The sequence below is a fragment of the Littorina saxatilis genome, linkage group LG1 (genome assembly GCF_037325665.1).
Source record: "Littorina saxatilis isolate snail1 linkage group LG1, US_GU_Lsax_2.0, whole genome shotgun sequence".
In the NCBI taxonomy this organism is placed as follows: Eukaryota; Metazoa; Mollusca; class Gastropoda; order Littorinimorpha; family Littorinidae; genus Littorina; species Littorina saxatilis.
In genome coordinates, this window is record NC_090245.1 from 103,110,796 (window position 1) to 103,133,761 (window position 22,966).

Sequence of the window (22,966 nt, forward strand, 5' to 3'; positions counted from 1 at the left end):
GCTGCGGATATGAAGTCGAACTAGAGAGAGGCGAGAGCGTACACGAAGTATCTCTGCGTACACTCAGAGACTGTAGAGTAGTCTACATAATTTATAGGCTAACACGGTCCCTGGTACATTCACTGTTATCTTTTTGGTTCAAACATGACAAAATTACATTATGAAGATTAAATAGTGTAAGACAAGGGACGAACTGTCAGAATGTCAGCAATATAACGATGTCAGCGGGCCCGGGTTTTTTTACCATGATATGATTCCTTTTTTTTTCTTCTTTTTTTTAGATTTGCTTTTTATATCCCCCTGTACCTATCTGTAGAACATTAAAACAAAAGTTACCGTTAAAGCTACTGACCGTGAAAGCCTGCATTAAATTGGCGGTAAGTGGATACAAACGAATGGGTTCAGTGAAGACTAAACTGAGAAGCAAAACTGCCCATAGACTTGGCATTGAACAGCGGCTGCCCCGTCGATCGCGATATAGATCTAACCTTCGTGGTTGAAAACGACGTTAAACACCAAATAAAGAAAAAGAACAGCGGCTGGTGCGCTGTTTGTTGGTTTTGCCATTCAGTTTTGCAAAGAAAAACACAAAGAATTAAACAAGTAGAACAAAAACTACAAAAATAAATACAATCCTTCTCACACGGTAACTGACATGCTACATGAAATTAACTGATGTATGACCGTCATTTTCTCCTCAGATTGCTACTGCTCCTGAAAGAGACTACGGAGTCAGTTGCCACGACGGGGTCACTTTTAGGTCAATATGCCGCACGGTGAGTGTGTCGTGTGTGTGTGTGTGTGAGAGAGAGAGAGAGAGAGAGAGAGAGAGAGAGAGAGATGGTGTCCAACCTATTTCACCACAGACCGTGGAAATCCACAGAAGTGTGTACTCGATGTGAAAAACGTCACTGGAATGTGTGAAATTCGTCAGAAAGTTAGTGGTGCTTACTATCGCTTGGCTCGAGGCATTCCTTCCTGGTTGAGTGATAGTTTATTGTTTGGAAATGCTGCCTTACTTGCTTTTGCAACCAAGCAGTGCTCACTTTTAGTTGATTGGTGCGGACGTGCACATGGTGAACTGCAGTTAAAACATGTGTGAGAGTTTTCAGATACTGTGTGCACTGTGTCGTGTAGGCTTGTATGCAGTGAGTATCTTTTGTTGTTTTATTTGTGTCTTTTTGTTGTCCGTGTTGCGAAGTTTGGAAGTCAGCTCTCTCTCTCGCTCTCTCTCTCTCTCTCCCTCTCCCTCCTCTCTCTCTCTGAGTAGGCTCCCTTTATGGGGGAAAGATGGATGTTGGGCACAAAGTACGAATCCGGGGCAGAGTTGGAATAATCGGGATTTCCCGAAACCTCATTTGATTTCCAACAAAGCTCCGCATTTCCGGAAACGAGCTGCATCGTTCTAGAAATGGCAACCCTTCGACTGGCACAAAAAAAAGTATACCCTTTTCACAGGTCATGAATAAGGTATATGAAAAAGCAAGGTCTTATACAGGGGAAGTCTTGAATTGGGGGTGTGGGGGTACACTGTGTAACAGTATTCTCTCTGTGACACTCAGCGCATGCAGCTAGCTAGTTGCTGCTGTCTCAATCTATTTTGAACACAAATTTTTTTTTTCTCAGAGTACAGTGTTAGTTTGTTACAACAGGCTGAAATCATCTTTAATTTGAATCAACATTTTGCAACAATCAATCACATCAATATAGCGCACAGACTTGCACATTACGTTTCAAGAGCCTAGATTACCATGCAGTGACAAGAGCCTACTCAGTAAAGGGACGTAATGCTGTCTCTACAGCCCAGAGAGACTCTTTAATATATAATCAGTTAAGACTGAGTAAAAAATTATTACAATCGATAGTTACCAGTTCTTCTTCTTCTTCTTCTGCGTTCGATGTTGGATAGTTACCAGTGAATAGTTATATCGGAACACTCTTATTGTGTTTTTGTTGTTGTGAAATGTAAGATCTGAAACGTTAAAAATGACGTAAAATTGGTGCGTTTTGGTCGAGTGGGATGGGTCGTTGAACTGTGTTGTTACAGCCCGAAGTTATTAAAAGTGTTTTTGCTTTTTGTAATTCGGTTAGTTTGATGCGTTATATAATGCATCTGCTTTTTCAAGACTATAAGCATTGATCACTTTCAAACACAAGGATCATCATTGACCATCATGACTTGTATCATTTTACATCGCATTCTAAGAAAGAGCAGAATTCTCACTATGCGCGCGGTACATTTCTAGAATTGCGTAGCGCAAAGTTGGAATTCCTACAATGGCGGCCATTGTTGGAATTCCAACAAAGCGCAGCTCATTTCCGGAAAAGCGCCGATGACGAGATGGGTCGCAACATATGTATACATTGTGTCAAAAATGAACAGTATGCATACTTGTCCCATCAACCTACATGTATGCAAAAAGATTCCTCTTGAGAGTGTGTTTGTTTCAATGTTTGTTGGTTGGGTTTGTTTTTTGCACATGAATTGTATAGATCTACTAGGTCAATTGCACTGCATTTGAGCTGCATGAGATCTTTATGACGAGTGCTTCTGCATGATCAAATCTGCAAACTCACAAGCATTTTTTTCAGGACTTTAAATTGACACTGACGTTGATGGTTCCTTAGAAGTTCCCTAGATCAATTATGTACTATCCAGGCAAATGAAATCTCAAGTCTCAATGCTGCCTGCATACATGTTAAAATTATGATACATGTATGCTAACAACAGCAATCCTGGAAATTAACTTATAGTTATATTGCATCTTTTAGTTACTTTTACACTATAGTGCTTGGTGAAATTGAAAAGAAAGTTCAATTTCAAGGAATTCAGAGAAAGAGAGGGCATTACAAATTACAAGTCATTAATAGCATTGTGGCATGTATTACAATAATGCAAACTAATTAAATTAACCAACATCAATAATACAGCAGTTCTGTCTGTTCAAAGTGTTTCTTTTAGTTTCATGGAACTTACGAAAGATACCTGTAGTTCTGACTTAATTAACTTCAGATGGAAGTCCTCCATGCAGTCCCTAACACAAGGTTAATTACAACATATTTATTTCTCACAGTCTAATACAGGTTTACTTTCACTATGATTATTCATACAGCTGTCATAAGATAATAAGATTCCTGGTCATTAATTCGGACAACTCAGAAGAGTCAGATCAGAAGATGATATAATGCTTTATCGCTGGAAGATGACAGTGTGTTTCCTAAACTCTTCAGTCAGTTGGAATGACTAACAACAAAAAGTGGTTATTTTTGTAAATTTTGTTATCAGTTATACCGAAGAATGTGCTGCAAAGGCCCGAACCCCACACGTCCCAACTTCAGCATCCTTTGCATTGGTCTGGAGGGCTGCGGCAAGAGCTCCATACTTGCTGTGCTCAGTGGTGATGACCTCCACAAAGTTGAACCCACTGTTGGTGAGAAGTTGAGCTTAACTGTGTACATGTGCGTGTGTGCGTCACTATGTGTGGGTGTGCGTCACTATGTGTGGGTGTGCGTCACTATGTGTGGGTGTGCGTCACTATGTGTGGGTGTGCGTCACTATGTGTGGGTGTGCGTCACTATGTGTGGGTGTGCGTCACTATGTGTGGGTATGCGTCACTATGTGTGGGTGTGCGTCACTATGTGTGGGTGTGCGTCACTATGTGTGGGTGTGCGTCACTATGTGTGGGTGTGCATCACTATGTGTGGGTGTGCATCACTATGTGTGGGTGTGCGTCACTATGTGTGGGTGTGCGTCACTATGTGTGGGTGTGCGTCACTATGTGTGGGTGTGCGTCACTATGTGTGGGTGTGCGTCACTGTGTGGGTGTGCGTCACTGTGTGGGTGTGCGTCACTATGTGTGGGTGTGCGTCACTGTGTGGGTGTGCGTCACTATGTGTGGGTGTGCGTCACTATGTGTGGGTGTGCGTCACTGTGTGGGTGTGCGTCACTATGTGTGGGTGTGCGTCACTATGTGTGGGTGTGCGTCACTGTGTGGGTGTGCGTCACTATGTGTGGGTGTGCGTCACTATGTGTGGGTGTGCGTCACTATGTGTGGGTGTGCGTCACTGTGTGGGTGTGCGTCACTATGTGTGGGTGTGCGTCACTGTGTGGGTGTGCGTCACTATGTGTGGGTGTGCATCACTGTGTGGGTGTGCGTCACTATGTGTGGGTGTGCGTCACTATGTGTGGGTGTGCGTCACTATGTGTGGGTGTGCGTCACTGTGTGGGTGTGCGTCACTATGTGTGGGTGTGCGTCACTATGTGTGGGTGTGCGTCACTATGTGTGGGTGTGCATCACTATGTGTGGGTGTGCGTCACTATGTGTGGGTGTGCATCACTATGTGTGGGTGTGCGTCACTATGTGTGGGTGTGCGTCACTATGTGTGGGTGTGTGTGTGTCTGCCTGTCCGTCTCAGTTTTGTTTACAGTTATGTAGGTATGTGTCATTTTGCTTTGATTACTGTTCTAATTTAAGGAAAAAAAGGGTGAACCAATTCTTTTCCCTGGTGTTTTTCTTACTCTCACTCTCAGCTCAGACTTGTGAATGTGAGATAAAACAGAAGAGGTGATGATAATACTTTAATAGTCGCTTTATATATATATATATAACAAGGTGAAAGTTTCTCTCTGCATGTCTGCCCTAGTCGTTATACGTCAGGTATATTTGACGGATTAAGATTGCTTTCTGTTACGCCGGTGCACGAGATTGGATTATTTTTTAATTTAAGTTTGATTTAATGACATTCAACTGTTGACAGACGGTATTTGAATTATGACAGTACTGACACAGTTCAGAGAAATCGGAAACTTGTACTGTTTGAGCTCAGGCTAATCAATATTGAGTCTGGCTTAATTAACACCCTAGCTTCAGATGTAGGGGTAGTCCCATCATACTTCAGCCACTCATAAATCAAGACATTGCTGCAGGGGGGCAGGCAGAATACATGTAGTATGAGTAGGAAGCTGCGGATGGACAGTACGTTTTAATGAGCAGTGCTTAAAGGCATAGAAAGCTGATGACTATTCACGCTAATTGCTTTACCCACAGGTGGAGACATGCTAAATTAAGTTCCCTGCAAGATATTGTGGTCTAGGACCCCTTAAATGTTGAGATATTTGAATTTTTATTTTGATCTAGATCGTCCTATTTATAGATTTGCCAACAGAGGTAACGTTGACGCAAGGGAAATAACTCCGCGTCTTTGTTGACATCCTCACTTTTTCAGAGGCTAGAACAAGCTGTAATGCATGTATATGGTCCGCGCATTGCGACATATCGTCATTATATGGCCTTATGATGCATTTGACATCGATTGTGGGCAAACTACACATCGTAAACACGGGAGCGAATTAGTAAGCCTTTAAGTTAACAAAACTTAGTAGGCAGCAAATGACCAGAGGCTGCGTGTTATTACTGTTAACTTGTTGCTTTTCAGATACATGTAGTAAAGATCTGTGATTTTACTGTTAGTGTTAGTTTGTTTGTTTGTTCGTTCATGGGCTGAAACTCCCACGGCTTTTACGTGAATGACCGTTTTTACCCCGCCATTTAGGCAGCTATACACCGCTTTCGGAGGAAGCATGCTGGGTATTTTCGTGTTTCTATAACCCACCGAACTCGGACATGGATTACAGGATCTTTTTCGTGCGCACTTGGTTTTGTGCTTGCGTGTGCACACGGGGGGTGTTTGGACACCAGGGAGAGTCTGCACACAAAGTTGACTCTGAGAAATAAATCTCTCGCCGAACGTGGGGACGAACTCACGCTGACAGCGGCCAACTGGATACAAATCCAGCGCGCTACCGACTGAACTACATCCCCGCCGTTAGTGTTAGTGTATCGCTTAGATGCTGCCCTACATGCCAACCGGCATTCTGGTAAGTATCTTAGGATACTGGACTGCTACTAAGAGTAGCTTCAGCTTGTTTTGGGGACAAAGGAGTCCATTCAGTAGTGGCAGTGGCGGGGATGTACCTCAGTCGGTAGCATGCTGGATTTGTATCCAGTTGGCCGCTGTCAGCGTGAGTTCGTCCCCACGTTCGGCGAGAGATTTATTTCTCAGAGTCAACTTTGTGTGCAGACTCTCCTCGGTGTCCGAACACCCCCGTGTGTACACACAAGCACAAGACCAAGTGCGCACGAAAAAGATCCTGTAATCCATGTCAGAGTTCGGTGGGTTATAGAAACACGAAAATACCCAGCATGCTTCCTCCGAAAGCGGCGTATGGCTGCCTAAATGGCGGGGTAAAAACGGTCATACACGTAAAAGCTGTGGGAGTTTCAGCCCATGAACGAACAAACAAAGTACTGGTAGTGGTAACCTGAATTATTAATTTTCGAATATTGAATGCTTGCTGACAGGATTCATACAGTGTTTGTCTAAACTGGTCAGTCCTGCCAGATTTGATTGCATTGAATTTGACAGGTTTACATATTGAGATAAAGCTACATACTGCTCTGTCATTCCAAGACTACAAGTGAGTTTGACCTGTAACCAATACTGTGACCAAATGACCACTTGTTGACTTTTGACCAATATAGTGGCACGTACCTCCTTTTTAAGAGTCTTCTCCCACCCCACCCAATTTAAGACTTCACCTTTTTTATGACCTTGATTTTTTTTCAGATTTTCTGTTCATAACCTGTGGAAATGTACCCCCATGTTAAGACTAAGACCCCCTCCATTTTAAGACCTGATTTTCTCAGATTATTTCAGGTCTTAAAAGGGGGGGTTCCACTGAACCAGTCGATAAAACACCCAGCATGATCACTTTACTGATACAGTGGAACCCCCTTTTAAGACCCCCCAATTTAAGACCCCCTCCCTTTTAAGGCCCTCTTTTATCAGACTGTCTTGTTCTTAGCCTTTGTAAATTTACCCCTATTTTAAGACTCCCTCCAACCGGCACGGTTGGCCTAGTGGTAAGGCCTCCGCCCCGTGATCGGGAGGTCGTGGGTTCGAACCCCGGCCGGGTCATACCTAAGACTTTAAAATTGGCAATCTAGTGGCTGCTCCGCCTGGCGTCTGGCATTATGGGGTTAATGCTAGGACTGGTGGGTCCGGTGTCAGAATAATGTGACTGGGTGAGACACGAAGCCTGTGCTGCGACTTCTGTCTTGTGTGTGGCGCACGTTATATGTCAAAGCAGCACCGCCCTGATATGGACCTTCGTGGTCGGCTGGGCGTTAAGCAAACAAACAAACAAACAAACAAACAAACAAAGACTCCCTCCTCTTTTAGACCTCATTTTCTCGGATTGTTGAGGTTTTAACAGGGGGTTCCACTGTAATATTAAGAACGTTGTGTGTGTTGTGTTGCAGGTTTCAGCATAAAGGCAATATTGTTTGAGGACTGTATACTGGATGTAAAGGAACTGGGAGGTAAGACCATGTGTATTCACAGTACCCCCTCCTCCACCCTGCCTCTCTGTAGTCTTTGCTCTGTGTGAGAGATGTTCATTCCCAAAATGAAGGCTGCAGCAAATTTGTTTTGTGGAGGTTTTTATTTTTATTTTTTATTTCTGTGTAGTTTTTACTGAAGGCGGTATTAATTGAATCTGCGTGTGTTGATGTCACCCTGTTGTTGTTATGGTTATAATAAGTACTTCCGCATTGCAGGGTGTAGTTGTTTTCTGTGTTTTCATGCAGCCTTCAATTACAATAGTGTGACAAAATTTGAATATACATCAGTGTTTTAGTGCACACTTTGGACGTGTGTGCATTACAAGTGGAGAGGCAAGAGGCTGTTTCCTGTTATTGCCAGCATGTGTTAAAGTGCTCCGTTTGATCTGTTGCCTATCTGCACAGAAATACACTCTACTTTGGACTTTTATAAAGTGCAGTGTGATTCATGACAGTAAAATGTACAAGATTGTAAGGAGGTCAGGGATGGGAGATGACTGAGTGGAGAGAGAGAGAGAGAAAGAGAGAGAGAGAGACAAAATGAAGAGAGCGGGAGAGTGTGAGAGAGCAAAACTATGAAAGCAGTGGGCAGTACTCAGATAGGCTGAGTGTAGAGGGAGAGAGAGAAACAAAATAAAGAGAGCGGGAGAGTGAGTGTAGAGGGAGAGAGAGAGAGACAAAATGAAGAGAGCGGGAGAGTGAGTGTAGAGGGAGAGTGAGAGACAAAATGAAGAGAGCGGGAGAGTGAGTGTAGAGGGAGAGTGAGAGAGAGACAAAATGAAGAGAGCGGGAGAGTGAGTGGAGAGGGAGAGAGAGACAAAATGAAGAGAGCGGAGAGAGTGTAGAGGGAGAGTGAGAGAGACAAAATGAAGAGAGCGGGAGAGTGAGTGGAGAGGGAGAGAGAGACAAAATGAAGAAAGCGGGAGAGTGAGTGGAGAGGGAGAGAGAGACAAAATGAAGAGAGCGGGAGAGTGAGTGGAGAGGGAGAGAGAGATAAAACGAAGAAAGCGGGAGAGTGAGTGGAGAGAGAGAGAGAGACAAAATTAAGAGAGCGGGAGAGTGAGTGGAGAGGGAGAGAGAGATAAAACGAAGAAAGCGGGAGAGTGAGTGGAGAGGGAGAGAGAGACAAAATGAAGAGAGCGGGAGAGTGAGTGGAGAGTGAGAGAGAGACAAAATTAAGAGAGCGGGAGAGTGAGTGTAGAGGGAGAGTGAGAGAGAGACAAAATGAAGAGAGCGGGAGAGTGAGTGGAGAGGGAGATCGAGTGAGAGGGACAAAATGAAGAGAGCAGGAGAGTGTGAGAGAGCAAAACTATGAAAGCAGTGGGCAGCACTCAGACTTGGAGAGAAAAAGAATCAGAGAGCGAGAGAGACTAGCTCAGAGAGAGAAAGAGAGAACAGTCTTCCTGATCAAAACCAGTAAAAGGGCTTATGATCTGTCTGCAACTGCATGTGCAAGCAAACAGAAAAGAGCTCAGACATAGTTTTGTAAGGCCAAAAAAAAAAAATAGGTCTGTTTACGGTAACCCGACCGACCCTAGTTTTTTCGCGCGACCCTAGACTTTTTTTTGGCATTTGGGGGGGGAAAAAAAAATCTTGTTTTTTTGGCAAAATAACGTAAAAATATGGTTTTTTGGGGAAAAAAAAAGGAAAAAAAAAAAACCAATCCCGACCTACCGACCCTATTTTTTGGGCCTATGTTACCGTAAACAGACCTATTTTTTTTTTGGCCTAACTAACACCTGTTCTGACCAAATATCTAATCTTGCAGATAAGCTTGCCTGCACACAAAACTGCAGTGTCCTTGTCATACAACATGTTCAAACATTTGACCAAAACACTTATCATCATCCTTGTTTTCCTGGACAGGTGGCGAGAAGGTACGGCCATACTGGGACCGTTACTTCCAGGTATTTCAAGGCATCATCTTTGTGGTCAAGAGCTCGGCCAGTGATGAAGAAATGGAGATGGTCAAACAGGAACTCTTCAAGGCTCTCAAGCATCAGCAGCTGAAGGGTTTACCTCTTCTTCTCCTGGCCAACTATTCAGATGTGGAAGGAGCTCGTTCTGCAGAAGATGTGAGAACAAGACTCAGAACTCAGAACTTTATTACTTAAGGATAAAGGTTTTAGGCTTAGCCGTATCTTCCAACCTGTCCTTATTTATTACAAATGGATAAAGTGCTATACTGAATGAAAGAGTGTGACATGAAGTTCTTGTACATCATTGTAAAGAGTGTGAATGACGTTTTAGTTTAGATGTCAAGCGCTTAGAGCAAGCCTTTTTAACGAAAGTTTTTGATTTAGCGCTATATAAATGTTCTTCTTATTATTATTATAAAGGGTTTAGGCTTAGCCTAATCTTCCAACCTGTCCTTAGAACATATCCAGAGAGTAATTGAAAAAGACTGTGATGAAAAAGGGGCATGGGGTGATTTGATGAAGGGTTTTGACAGCCAAACAAAGGCCTAAGAGAAATGAAAGGAAAACACCACTGAGTAGCAAAGAGAAAGCTGGTGTGTGTGTGTGTGTGTGTGTGTGTGTGTGTGTGCGTGCGTGCGTGTGTGTGTGCGTGCGTGCGTATATATACATGTATGTGGTGTGTGCTTGTCATCATCAATTTGAAAGCTGGTGTGAGTTGTGTTTGTGCGTGTATATACGCTAAGCATACCTGTATATATGCGTCACTGGGTGTGTTGTGTGCTTTTTATTATGTAGTCGCTTTTGACATCAAAGATGTCATGTTGGAAGAGAGAATCAGGATGTGGTGTTTCATGAAAACAAATATGGGTTCATTTCTTTTTCAGATCACTTCATTATTGGAGCTTGAGAAGGAGATTGGTGAGACACGGCGCTGGGAGGTTCTTTCCTGCAGCATCCACGACAAAGAGGGGCTGAGGGAGATCTTCTCCAATTACAACAAAGATCTCATGGAGACCCTGGAGACAGAGATAGAAAAGCGCAAGAACAATTCACCACAACACAGCCACAGCAACCGAGTATAGCCACTGGTATGCAACGGTCTGCAAGCAGATAAAAGACTGTCAAAGAGCTGCTCTGCAGTGCGGACTACGCTCTCCTCCCCTCCATCACCCCCTCACCCTCCTCATCCAACCTACCCCCACCTCTCCTCTCCATCCATCCTGCCCCCCTTCCCTCCCCTTGGCTTAGCTTTGCAACGAAAAATTTCCAATATTTAATTCCCAGTTGTCTACATGAGAATTGTTGTTTTGATTGTTTGCAGAATTGTATGAGCTCGGCTTGTATGTTGGATGTATGATGCTGTCCACTGGTCAGTAATAGTCAGCTTCATATTTTATACGAAAGTTTTAATGTTTTGTCATGGTAAACAAGATGGTGCGGTAATGTACATTGCAGAACATATTGCATAAATATCTTCTGTAGCATATAGCACTGAATGATCCAGCTGAGATAATGTACATGGCAGAACATATTGCATGAATATCTTCTGTATAGCATAGCACTGAATGATCCAGCTGCGAACATGTACATGGCAGAACATATTGCATGAATATCTTCTGCAGCATTGCACTGATCGAATCAGCCTGCAGTGAATGATCGATCCAGCTGCGATAATGTACATGGTAGAACATATCGCATGGTTATCTTCTGTAGCATAGCACTGAATGATCCAGCTGCGATAATGTACATGGCAGAACATTTTGCATGGATATATCTGTAACGTAGCACTGAATGATCCATACAAAATTATACACAATGCACACTTCACTTTTTCTCATCAGTGATAAAGAGCTTGCAGTTAAATTTAGTGCAATACGATTTTACCTGCGGAGACATTCTGTGTTATATAACTTGAGCACAAAAGAGGCAATTGCTCAAGGCATAAACTAGCCAATCTGTACAATGATTTTTTTAAGACATTTTTATAGATGAATTTGCTTCTTCCAATCACCACTCATTTCTTTAAAAAAAAAAAATTTTAAACACCATAGAGAGTCTGTACTGTAGTTGAACTCATCATGATCCACTTCCGAAGCTTTGAAAAGAAATGTTGTATTCCTTACTGTGGCATTTAAGTTTGGCGGCTTCCTAAGATGTGATAATTGATTGGTACAATGTACTTACAAGAATTTCTGGCAAGTTCTTGTTTCACCGAGAAGGCTGAGAATTATTGTCTAAAGTCCATATTTGCCTTACACATGTGTGATTGCTTTCTGAGTGTGCTTGGATGCTTGTACTGAAATGCAAGGGTTGAAATTTGAATGATTACAAATGATGGGCTCAATAATTGTAGATACTGTAATTTCAACTTGTTTTGTCAATTGATTCACAATGTACCCAGTTGGTTTTGTTCTTCAGCTCAGCTTGTTTTTATATTTAGTCAAGTTTTGACTAAATATTTTAACATCGAGGGGGAATCGAAACGAGGGTCGTGGTGTATGTGCGTATGTGTGTGCGTGCGTGTGTGTGTGTGTGTGTAGAGCGATTCAGACTAAACTACTGGACCGATCTTTATGAAATTTGACATGAGAGTTCCTGGGTATGAAATCCCCGAACGTTTTTTTCATTTTTTTGATAAATGTCTTTGATGACGTCATATCCGGCTTTTCGTGAAAGTTGAGGCGGCACTGTCACGCCCTCATTTTTCAACCAAATTGGTTGAAATTTTGGTCAAGTACTCTTCGACGAAGCCCGGGGTTCGGTATTGCATTTCAGCTTGGTGGCTTAAAAATTAATTAATGACTTTGGTCATTAAAAATCTGAAAATTGTAAAAAAAAATAAAAATTTATAAAACGATCCAAATTTACGTTTATCTTATTCTCCATCATTTGCTGATTCCAAAAACATATACATATGTTATATTCGGATTAAAAACAAGCTCTGAAAATTAAATATATAAAAATTATTATCAATTTTTTTTTTCCAAATCAATTTAAAAACACTTTCACCTTATTCCTTGTCGGTTCCTGATTCCAAAAATATATAGATATGATATGTTTGGATTAAAAACACGCTCAGAAAGTTAAAACGAAGAGAGGTACAGAAAAGCGTGCTATCCTTCTCAGCGCAACGAATACCCCGCTCTTCTTGTCAATTCCACGTGCACTGCCTTTGCCAGGGGCGGTGGAGTGACGATGCTACGAGTATACGGTCTTGCTGCGTTGCGTTGCGTTCAGTTTCATTCTGTGAGTTCGACAGCTACTTGACTAAATATTGTATTTTCGCCTTACGCGACTTGTTATATTTTATTTTTTTAATATTTTTATTTTACGTTTTTGGTGAAGTTGAAATTTTGGACTGTGAGGTTAAACACAGGTGAACCTACAAACTGAAACAGTGTTTGTTTGTTTCTCTTTCTTTCCATTCTTGTGGGTTTTTTTTTAAAGGTTTATAAAAATATTGGATCAAGTCCATGAAGTATGTAATTTTTCATTATACCCACTGATGTTAACGTACAAGTACCTACTTTACATACTTGCTTGAGCAAGACTTTTGTCCTATGTGATTGTTTGTGGACTTCGCTCAAACTCGACATGACATTGAAAATGGTAACTGGACGTCCTCTAATTACCTGCTTTAAACAAAGTATGCATGTATTTTTGTACATTTGGTAATCCAGTCAGAACACTGTCTCATAACCCAAACTCCTATTTATGTGCTTTTTCAGGGGTTTGTTGCGTTTCTTTGTGTTAACTTGATCTCACCTTGTCTTTGAACGTTTAACAACCTTGTTTATAAGCTCGTTGCTATTTTATTCCCTCCCCCGAACCACCACTCTCTTTCTTGTTTCTGTTATCCACAGTAACTTTGCCACTTTCTTGTGTGAATCTCTTCATTTTATGTGTCTCCTTCACTGTCTCTCTGGTATAAGAGACTAATTCTGTTTTCCGTAGGAGCTGGCGGGGACATGGCACAGTTGGTAGCGCGCTGGCTTTGTAGCCAGTTGGTCGCTATCAGCGTGGGTTCGATCCCCAAGTTCGGCGAGAGATTTATTGCTCGGAGTGCACACTTGCGCACGAAAAAGATCATAAGTTCACAGCGAAAGTCTCAGGGCTTGGAAAACCATTCTGTTGCTATGGGAAACTGTTTGTGTTGACTCCATCGGAGCCGGAAACTGAACTGAGAAAGAAAACAAACTTGCATCAGTCCCTTATAGCCATATCAATTGCATTGGACATTAACAAAAACAACAACAAAAACACCATGGGAGCTTAGCTTTTTCTTGTGTGAATCTCTTTAGGCTTCAGTGTCCCCAGCACTATATCTCTGCTGTTAGAGACTGTCAAGGAATTTATGAGGTGAGCTGAATTTAATGGTCTGGTGTTTGCTTTTCAGTGTACGGGGTTTTACATTCACACGCTCATTCATACATTTGTACACACACAGTTATACACATACATACTCGTGCATACGGGATGGTGACAACACGCACTCGAACAACACACACCGCACACAACAAATGAACATTTCAAACATTTCGCTATTGACTCAAAACATCAATCATAATATATCAAACCAAATCCCATCACAAAATACCTCCTCGCCGCCGCCATACCGAAGCAAAACACAGTCCGGCACTACACACAGTTCACTTCCATCACTGAGAATCGTTGTTCATAGCACATGTCCTCGGAATACCACATCTCCGAACACACGAAAGTCCTGGAAGTTAGTATAGTCCGTCATTGCCGAAGCACTTCTTTCTGTCCTCCGACACAAGTTCACTTCCATGTTCCTCTTTTCCAGCTGCAGGTATTCAACTAAGGTCCTAAATAATTTCTCAAAAACAATTGCACATTAATATGCTTCCATTTGAAACTTCAAGGTCGTCATCGTGGACTGACGCCCGACAAAAGCTAATTGAAGCCCGGCGGAGGGCTTCAATTAGACTTTGGGAGGGCGTCAATCCACGATGAATACCAAGAAGTTTCAAATGGAAGCATGTTAATGTTATTGTAATTCAATCTGACGACGATCTCTTTCCTGCTTTCATGTGGTTGTAAACAGACAGAATTGGTTCTGTTCTGTTCACACACTACTTTCAGTTCGCCTACCTGCAAGGGTCAAGTCCCAAGAAATATGTCTCTGTATTCCTATCTTATCACTCTGCTCCTGTTTTGTTTTCTTTCACATACATTTTCCCTTCCTTTTTGACGGGTTTCTGGACAGCAAACTCTAAAACAAATTCTTTTCATCACAAAAGCGATCTTTGGAATTGACTGACGTAGTCTCGGTATTTCGTTGGCCTTCATATTTTCTTCTTGTAAAATGACCCTCAAAGCTAACCGAGACTAGTTGAGGTTGTATCAATGCGCCTCGCCAGCAGGTGGTTAATGGCTTTTTTAGCGAGTGGTTATCGACAATTAATGACCGGTAATTTTTTAATGAGTTGGGGCATTCTGACCAATCACAGTATCTGTTTCATTAAAACGCCAACTTGATTGATTTACAATGCATGTTCATCCCACACCACAACAAACACATCCGCTCGCATCAGTCATCCCATCGCTCTCTGTCCTCGCATCACCCTTGTAAGGTTAACCTCTCGACGACCGCATTTACACAGAGGGGTGACAACATAGATCCCTCGCACAGCACAGGCGTCCGTCTCTTAAAACAAAGCAGCGATTTTACCTATGCAAATTAGGTTGGTCGGCTCTTCCAAGAGACCATTTCAACAATGATTGAGAGACTACTCGGAAATAATACTAATTCCACGATAGCTCATAGGTACCGTACTCGTGCCGAAACCACTATCAAATTTTCACTTGACAGAGACTATTCCTGTTCTCCGAAGGAGCTTAGTATTTTCTTGTGTGAATCTCTTCAAGGTTAATGTAAGTGTCTTCAGCGCTGTCTCTCTGCTATGGGAGCCCGGAGAAAGAGGCCTGGCAATGTCATCGTTAGATGCATGGCCAAAACAGTTCATTGTCAAAGGTACATGTAACATTAGTGATAACTGACCTGTTCATCTTTAAAAGGGGATTTTGGAGAGATGGGGTCTGTACTTTTCCAAAACAACCAATTATGTTTGTGAGACAAAAACATGCTTCAGCTTGGTATCTGTGTATACACTATACGTCATCTGACGCTCTTCTTCGCTGGCCCTGCACTACTTTGTACTCCCTTTATGTTTCTCTTGTACCCGTTAGCTTAACTTATTTTGCGCAAGGGGAAGCTAGCTGTTGCTTAATTGTACCATCTCTCAGTTATTACCTGAGTGATGGCGTTAACCAGAAATTTCTGGCATTTTAACAACTGCAATCTGAAAGTACCAGTAACAAAATCATCAAAACTTGTTCAGGCATTAGTATTGACTTAATCACTGTGTTGGTATGCTTAGTCTGATTTGGCGTCGCACTAATGTAGTAGGTGGGCTATCGGAGAAAGTAATCGTTTTTGTATATGGAGGACATGAATTTCACATTTGAATTTCACATCAAGTCCAAAAACAGTCATGTCCAGAACATTTCTCTTTTTGCTCAAGACAGCGTTTTTAGACTTGTTTAGCCATGCATTGACTGGCTCATTGCATCTGTCCATGCGAATGGGAACGGTTAGCTTGTTTTTGTCTGTTTTTACTGTGTTTTATTACAAAGTTTTCATTTTGAACAAATGTTATTATATTTCTTGGTATTCTTGTGATGCTTTCATAAACTCTGTGTCCGTTACATCTTATTTCTTAAATTCTTTCTCTTTTTTTTCTTATAATTTATTTTTGTTTGTTCTTCTATTGATTTGATTGGGTGTTATTCCTTTTCTCAGGAAAACTAATCATGAGTAGAAGCAAAAACCCCCGCGGGTTAGGGGGAAGAATTTACCCGATGCTCCCCACCATGTCGTAAGAGGCGACTAACGGATTCTGTTTCTCTTTTTACCCTTGTTAAGTGTTTCTTGTATAGAATATAGTCAATTTTTGTACAGATTTTAGTCAAGCAGTATGTAAGAAATGTTAAGTCCTTTGTACTGGAAACTTGCATTCTCCCATTAAGGTATTAATACATTGTACTACGTTGCAAGCCCCTGGAGCAAATTTTTGATTAGTGCTTTTGTGAACAAAAAACAATTGACAAGTGGCTCTATCCCATCTTCCCCCTTTCCCCGTCGCGATATAACCTTCGTGGTTGAAAACGACGTAAAACACCAAATAAAGAAAGAAAGTAGAAGCAAATCACTTTGCAAGCTGCTGTTTTGTTGCTACAATAATGTACAACATATCTTTTGACACACGTAAACCCTCATCAGGGGCGGATCAGTTCATTTTATGGGGGGGGGGGGTTCCAAAAGTATATTGTGAAGATATGGGTGTGAAGGCGCAAAGCACCGAGCCGACGGCGCAAAGCGCGCCCCCCCGGAAAATTTTGAAAAAAAGGATGCAAAATGGTGCAATCTGGTGCATTCTGAGGATGATCATTACCAGTTTCCGGCAGCAGATTTTGTCACTGATTAATACCCCCCAAAAAACACAATTTTTTTTTTTTTTTTTTTTGGCTGGGGGGGGGGGGGGGGGGTTCCGGAAACCCCAGAACCCCCCCCCCCCCCCCCTCGTCCGCCCCTGCTCATGAATAGTAATAGATGTTCAATTATGATGCAGAAATGATCATGTTAAATCTTAAACCTTAGTAAGAGATAAGTCAGCACTCAAAACACATTCTAATTTGAAATGAGTAGAATTTTATATCATGGAATTATTGTCTGAATGTCTGGACTTGTGTGAGTGTTGGTTTTATTGCACTGTGGCAGGTTTGTTGACACGGATAATCATGCATTCATATCTTAAACATTCTGTTTTACTACGATCTGTGGTATTCAAATGCATTTTTATGTGTGTTTTTCTTGATTCAAGTGTCTTAATTGCAAACAAAACACATTATTTAAAATGTGCATCGACTGTAAAAAACAAAAACAAAAAAAAACCACAATTTTGCTCATTGAAATGCGTGGGCATGACAAAAATGACTGTGGACTTGTATATATGTATAACAGTTTTATCTGTTAAAATGAGATCTAAGACGAGTCACTTGATTCAATATTGAGCTAGATTTTTTGTTGCCAGAAAATCAGTGAAAACAGACCTTGGAACCCATACGATTTTGCCGTATTTTGTACGCATGATTGTCTAGAATACAATAAGTACAGTCATTGGAAATAAATTACGACGAAAAAAATTCCTAGACTACTTTTCTATCCTGAAGCCGATCCATGACACATGATTACAATTTTTTTAAGTAAACATTGAAAGAAGCATTTGTTTTAAACGTATTGGTAAACTTAATAAACGATGCAACAGGCGCGTGTGAAGCAATTGTTAAAATCATGGATGTTCAAATGCTGTGTGGAGTACGCTCATTTTTCTGAAAATACATCAAGTTTCTTTGAGAATACTCCTAGTGCAAAACAGGGGTTCCAAGGTCTGTGACAAGTTATTTGTTCTATTTTCAGCTTTTTTAATTTCAGTTTCAGAGTTGATTTTGAAGTGAAGCAAGCCGTTAAAGTGGACATTAAGATTGTTTGTGTGACCCCACAGAAGATTTTGTGTTATTTGTCGTTTGGAAATAATGTTTGGTGAGATAAGCCAGTTTATCTTGTTGACAGTGTTCAGCATGAACATTTCCAGCTTTTGTCTCATCTGTTGAATGGAAGAGTGCATTTGATTTAAAAATAAAATGTTTGATTGGACAGTTGCATGCACATGTTTCAAGAAGCAGCTAAACACACTTTATTGCCTTTATTCCCACGTTCAGCTGGATTTTGTGCTATTGTCAGTACTGCTTATGCATTACAATAACCGTGTTCCTGCTCACAATGATTTCTTTGTTGTGTCATGTTTATATACAAGTTGGTCGTTTACTTCTTCTATTTTGAATATTCGTTTAACTTGTACAGTGGAACCCCCCTTTTAAGACCTCCAAAAATCTGAGAAAATCGGGTCTTAAAAAGGAAGGACTTGTAAAATGGGGGTAATTTTACAGAGGTAATGAACAGAAAGTCTGAGAAAAGAGGGTCTGAAAAAGGCGAGTCTTGAATTGGGGGTTACCCCCCGCGGGCTAGGGGGAGTCCCATATTGGTTGGGACCCCCCGCGGGTTAGGGGGAAGAATTTACCCGATGCTCCCCAGCATGTCGTAAGAGGCGACTAACGGATTCTGTTTCTCCTTTTGCCCTTGTTAGGTGTTTCTTGTATAGAATATGGTCAATTTTTGTAAAGATTTTGGTCAAGCAGTATGTAAGAAATGTTAGGTCCTTTGTACTGGAAACTTGCATTCTCCCAGTAGGGTGATATATTGTACTACGTTGCAGGCCCCTGGAGCAAGTTTTTGATTAGTGCTTTTGTGAACAAGAAACAATTGACAAGTGGCTCTATCCCATCTCCCCCCTTTCCCCGTCGCGATATAACCTTCGTGGTTGAAAACGACGTTAAAGCCATATGTACTCGATGACTATACACGCTAATTGCTTTACCAACAGCTGGAGACATGCTAAATTAAGTTCCCTGCAAAATATTGTGGTCTAGGACCCCTTCAATGTTGAGATATGTTAATTTTCATTTTGATCTGGATCGTCCTATTTATAGATTTGCCAACAGAGGTAGCGTTGACGCAAGGGAAATAACTCCGCGTCTTTGTTTACATCCAAAGTTTTTGAGACTCTAAAACAAGCTGTAATGCATGTATATGGTCCGCGCATGGCGACATATCGTCATTACATGGTCTTATGGTGCGTTTGACATCGATTATGGGCAAACTACACTTTGTAAACACGGGAGCGCGTACATATGCCTTTAAACACCAAATAAAGAAAGAAAGAAATATTGGTTGGGACGAGAAAGAATTTACCCGATGCTCCCCAGCATGTCGTAAGAGGCGACTAATGGATTCTGTTTCTCCTTTTACCCTTGTTAAGTGTTTCTTGTATAGAATATAGTCAATTTTTGTAAAGATTTTAGTCAAGCAGTATGTAAGAAATGTTAAGTCCTTTGTACTGGAAACTTGCATTCTCCCAGTAAGGTAATACATTGTACTACGTTGCAAGCCCCTGGAGCAAATTTTTGATTAGTGCTTTTGTGAACAAGAAACCATTGACAAGTGGTTCTATCCCATCTCCCCCCTTTCCCCGTCGCGATATAACCTTCATGGTTGAAAACGACGTTAAATACCAAATAAAGAAAGAAAATTGGGGGGTCTTAAGTTAAAAGGGGGGTTCCACTGTACATGTTTGCTCCACTGAGACTCGAACTCCCACACTGACAAGCCTGCATATTAAAAGAAGAGCATTTCCTGGTTCATATAAAATCCAACAAGACTACTTAGGCAGGTTCTATCTTTAGTGTTGTGTAAGTGAGGGATGGGCCAAGTGTCACTTCTGTTGCATTTGAATCTGCATATTCTCATTAATTTACTTCACACTTGTCTAAAACTACATGCTATGTTCTTAAACTCTTGTTTCTGGTTACCTAAGCCCTTTTTGGTGACTGATTTATGTACTTTTTTCAAATGAGTATGTACAGTGGTACCTGCGATGTGTGGCCCCTCCGATGAGAGGACACCTCCCTTAAAAGGACACATCCTGGGGTCCCTCGGTCTATTATCTCTACCAAGATATACCTGTCATGACAGGCCACCTGCAATGTAGGGACACATTTGGCTGGTTCCAAGGGTGTCCTTTCCTCACAGGTACCACTAGTTCTTACTGTTGTGCTATCTTGAGTCTTCAAGTGCACTCATTCTCTCTCTCCTCTGTTCTTGGCTGTGTATTTATAGTGGAAGTTTTTGTTTTGTTTTATTTGTAATTAAATCTGAGATATATTTATGAACACAGTACTCTCTCATAAAACGTGAGAACATTTTGCTCTAGTATGGTCAGTCACTGGTTTTGTCATTGACTCTCATACACCAACTCTGATTAACAACCAAATGTGAGAGAAACTTCCTTTCATGATCTGGCACTTAGTCAAGTCACGGCACTCTGGGATCTGGCAGACAAAGCATACTTTTTTTTAATCAAAATCAAGAATAGTAGGTTATTGGAACGTTTATTAGTGACAAAACAAAACGTTACATTAATTTTTCCGCGGGTTAGGGGGAGTCCCATATTGGTTGGGACGAGAAAGAATTTACCCGATGCTACCCAGCATGTCGTAAGAGGCGACTAACGGATTCTGTTTCTCCTTTTACCCTCGTTAAGTGTTTCTTGTATAGAATATAGTCAATTTTTGTAAAGATTTTAGTCAAGCAGTATGTAAGAAATGTTAAGTCCTTTGTACTGGAAACTTGCATTCTCCCAGTAAGGTCATATATTGTACTACGTTGCAAGCCCCTGGAGCAATTTTTTGATTAGTGCTTTTGTGAACAAGAAACAATTAACAAGTGGCTCTATCCCATCTCCCCCCTTTTTCCCTATCCCATCTGCCCCCTTTCCCCGTCGCGATATAACCTTGAATGGTTGAAAACGACGTTAAACACCAAATAAAGAAAGAAAAGAACGTTGGCAGTCTATCGGTCTTTGGATTTCATACTTTTTGGGACAGTTCCTATCATGGAGTACACATCTTTCCAACATTTTGGGACAGTTCCTATCATGGAGTATACATCTTTCCAACATTTTGGAATGGGTGTGTAACGCTAAGCTGAATTTAGAGCAGGAGTTTACATTTTGAACACAAGAAAATGTCAATGCTTGGCATTAGACATGAAAAATGTCAAATCTGTGTGTATTCTGTACAGAATTTAGTGGTGATAATGGACCTCGCATCTGAAGTAAGGGCTGACAGAAAGTAAGTCAGTGATCCAATGTTACCTTACTTATAAAACTGTTTCTGGAAACACACTATGTCCTGTTTCTTAAGAAAATTTTTTTAGTGTTCTTGTGTATCCACACCCCAGATTATGTATCTTCCTGTATCAGGTACATGAGGCTGTGGGGTCAGTGTTCATGCATGAAAATCAGTTTTTATGAAAAACAGAAGTACAGGTCTGCATTTTTTAAATTTCGACATTGTATGTCTTGAGTGGCAAACAATTCTATTGTAAGGAAGAATTTACATGCAGTGTGAAAAATCATGTCATTGTATGCTTTCCAGGAGCATTGTTTTTAAGTGTGAAAAACTTTGATGATGGTAGCTATAAGTTGAAGGAATAGTCATGATACTCCAGGTCAAAGTCGAAAGTTATGAATGGTATTTCAGGTCAATATTTACGAGACCTTTTTAATCATGTATTATTTTCTATAGTCAAGTGTAGCATCACAAGGCAGTGAGTATCTACATTTGTACAAAGAATTTACAACGAATGTATTTCTTTTTGTTTTTGTCCTTGACTTGCAAATGAAATATTTTAAGCTTTTGTGTGTTTCTCTCTTGATCTGCATGTTTGTCTCTCCTGTGTGTTTGTGTGTTTGTGTGTGTGTGTTTGTGCGTGTGTTTGTGTGTGTGTGTTTGTGTGTGTGTGTTTGTGTGTGTTTGTGCGTGTGTTTGTGTGTGTGTGTTTGTGTGTGTGTGTGTGTTCGTGTGTGTTTGTGTGTGTTTGTGTGCGTGTGTGTGTTTGTGTGTGTGTGTGTTCGTGTGTGTGTGTGTGTGTTTGTGTGTGTGTGTTTGTGTGTGTTTGTGTGTGTGTGTTTGTGCGTGTGTGTGTGGTGATTCTTAGAAAACTACTGGACATTGCTCAAGATCCTTTTTTCCATTACTGTTTGCTTTCTGGTATGGTTGACAGAGTTTTTCACTCCGAAATCCCCCTCGGAGTTTTTCAAATTATAAAAGCAACTGTAATGATTGGAAAAAGAGACTAGACTCACTTGAATTTAAGTAGCCATGCAAAGCTGACACGCTTGAGGAAGTTACCAACCACGTGGGACCCAACCTCCTGGTCGGATTGGTTGAAATTGAGGTTTGCGATTCCAACAAACCCGACAATGCAGTTGGCTCCTTTCTGGCGCACCAACAAACAAACAAATGTTGTGTAGTGAATGCCCTTTAGCCCCTCATAATGAGTTAAAATTCTTCAATTTTCAAAGGCTAACCAGAACGTTAGCAATTCAGTTATGCCGAATATTTTTTTTATGGAAACATCAGTCCATGGCGAGATATTCAACGACACACAATTCAAAAACACACACTAAACAGACATGTACACCTTTCGGAGAGAGAGAGACATTACAGACAGAGAATTCCCCCGAAATCGGCGTATGCTGCCTGAATGGCAGGGTAAAAACGGTCATACACGTAAAAATCCACTCGTGCTAAAAACATGAGTGAACGTGGGAGTCTAAGCCCATGAACAAAGAAGAAGAAGACAGACAGAGAATGAGAGACAGACAGAAAGAGATAGAGATCATCTACAGTGGAACCCCCAATTTAAGACTTCCTCCCTTTTAAGACCCTGATTTCTCAGATTTTCTGTTCGTAACCTCTGTAAATTTACCCCTATTTTAAGACTCCCTCCTTTTTAAGACCTCATTACATTTAGTCAAGTTTTGACTAAATGTATTAACGTAGAGGGGGGAATCGAGACGAGGGTCGTGGTGTATGTGCGTGTGTGTGTGTGTGTGTGTGTGTGTGTAGAGCGATTCAGACTAAACTACTGGACCGATC

The 22,966-nt window shown here is 41.2% G+C and overlaps 1 protein-coding gene across 1 annotated transcript; it reads left to right on the top strand.

Moving 5' to 3' along the window:
* The first annotated feature begins 937 nt into the window (after positions 1–937).
* On the top strand, positions 938–21,722 carry LOC138948227 (ADP-ribosylation factor-like protein 15). Its single transcript, XM_070319744.1, has 5 exons — positions 938–1,148; positions 3,287–3,431; positions 7,323–7,382; positions 9,270–9,478; positions 10,207–21,722. The coding sequence occupies exons 1-5, from the start codon at positions 1,095–1,097 to the stop codon at positions 10,402–10,404; spliced, it is 666 nt and encodes a 221-aa protein (XP_070175845.1). The 5' UTR covers positions 938–1,094; the 3' UTR covers positions 10,405–21,722.
* Positions 21,723–22,966: the final 1,244 nt, after the last annotated feature.

Coding starts and splice junctions, on each gene's coding strand:
- LOC138948227 (XM_070319744.1), top strand. CDS start 1,095: ATGTGTGAGAGTTTTCAGATACTGTGTGCACTGTGTCGTGTAGGCTTG. Junction 3,432..7,322: donor CAAAGTTGAACCCACTGTTG/GTGAGAAGTTGA, acceptor GTTGTGTTGCAG/GTTTCAGCATAAAGGCAATA. Junction 9,479..10,206: donor GAGCTCGTTCTGCAGAAGAT/GTGAGAACAAGA, acceptor TTTCTTTTTCAG/ATCACTTCATTATTGGAGCT.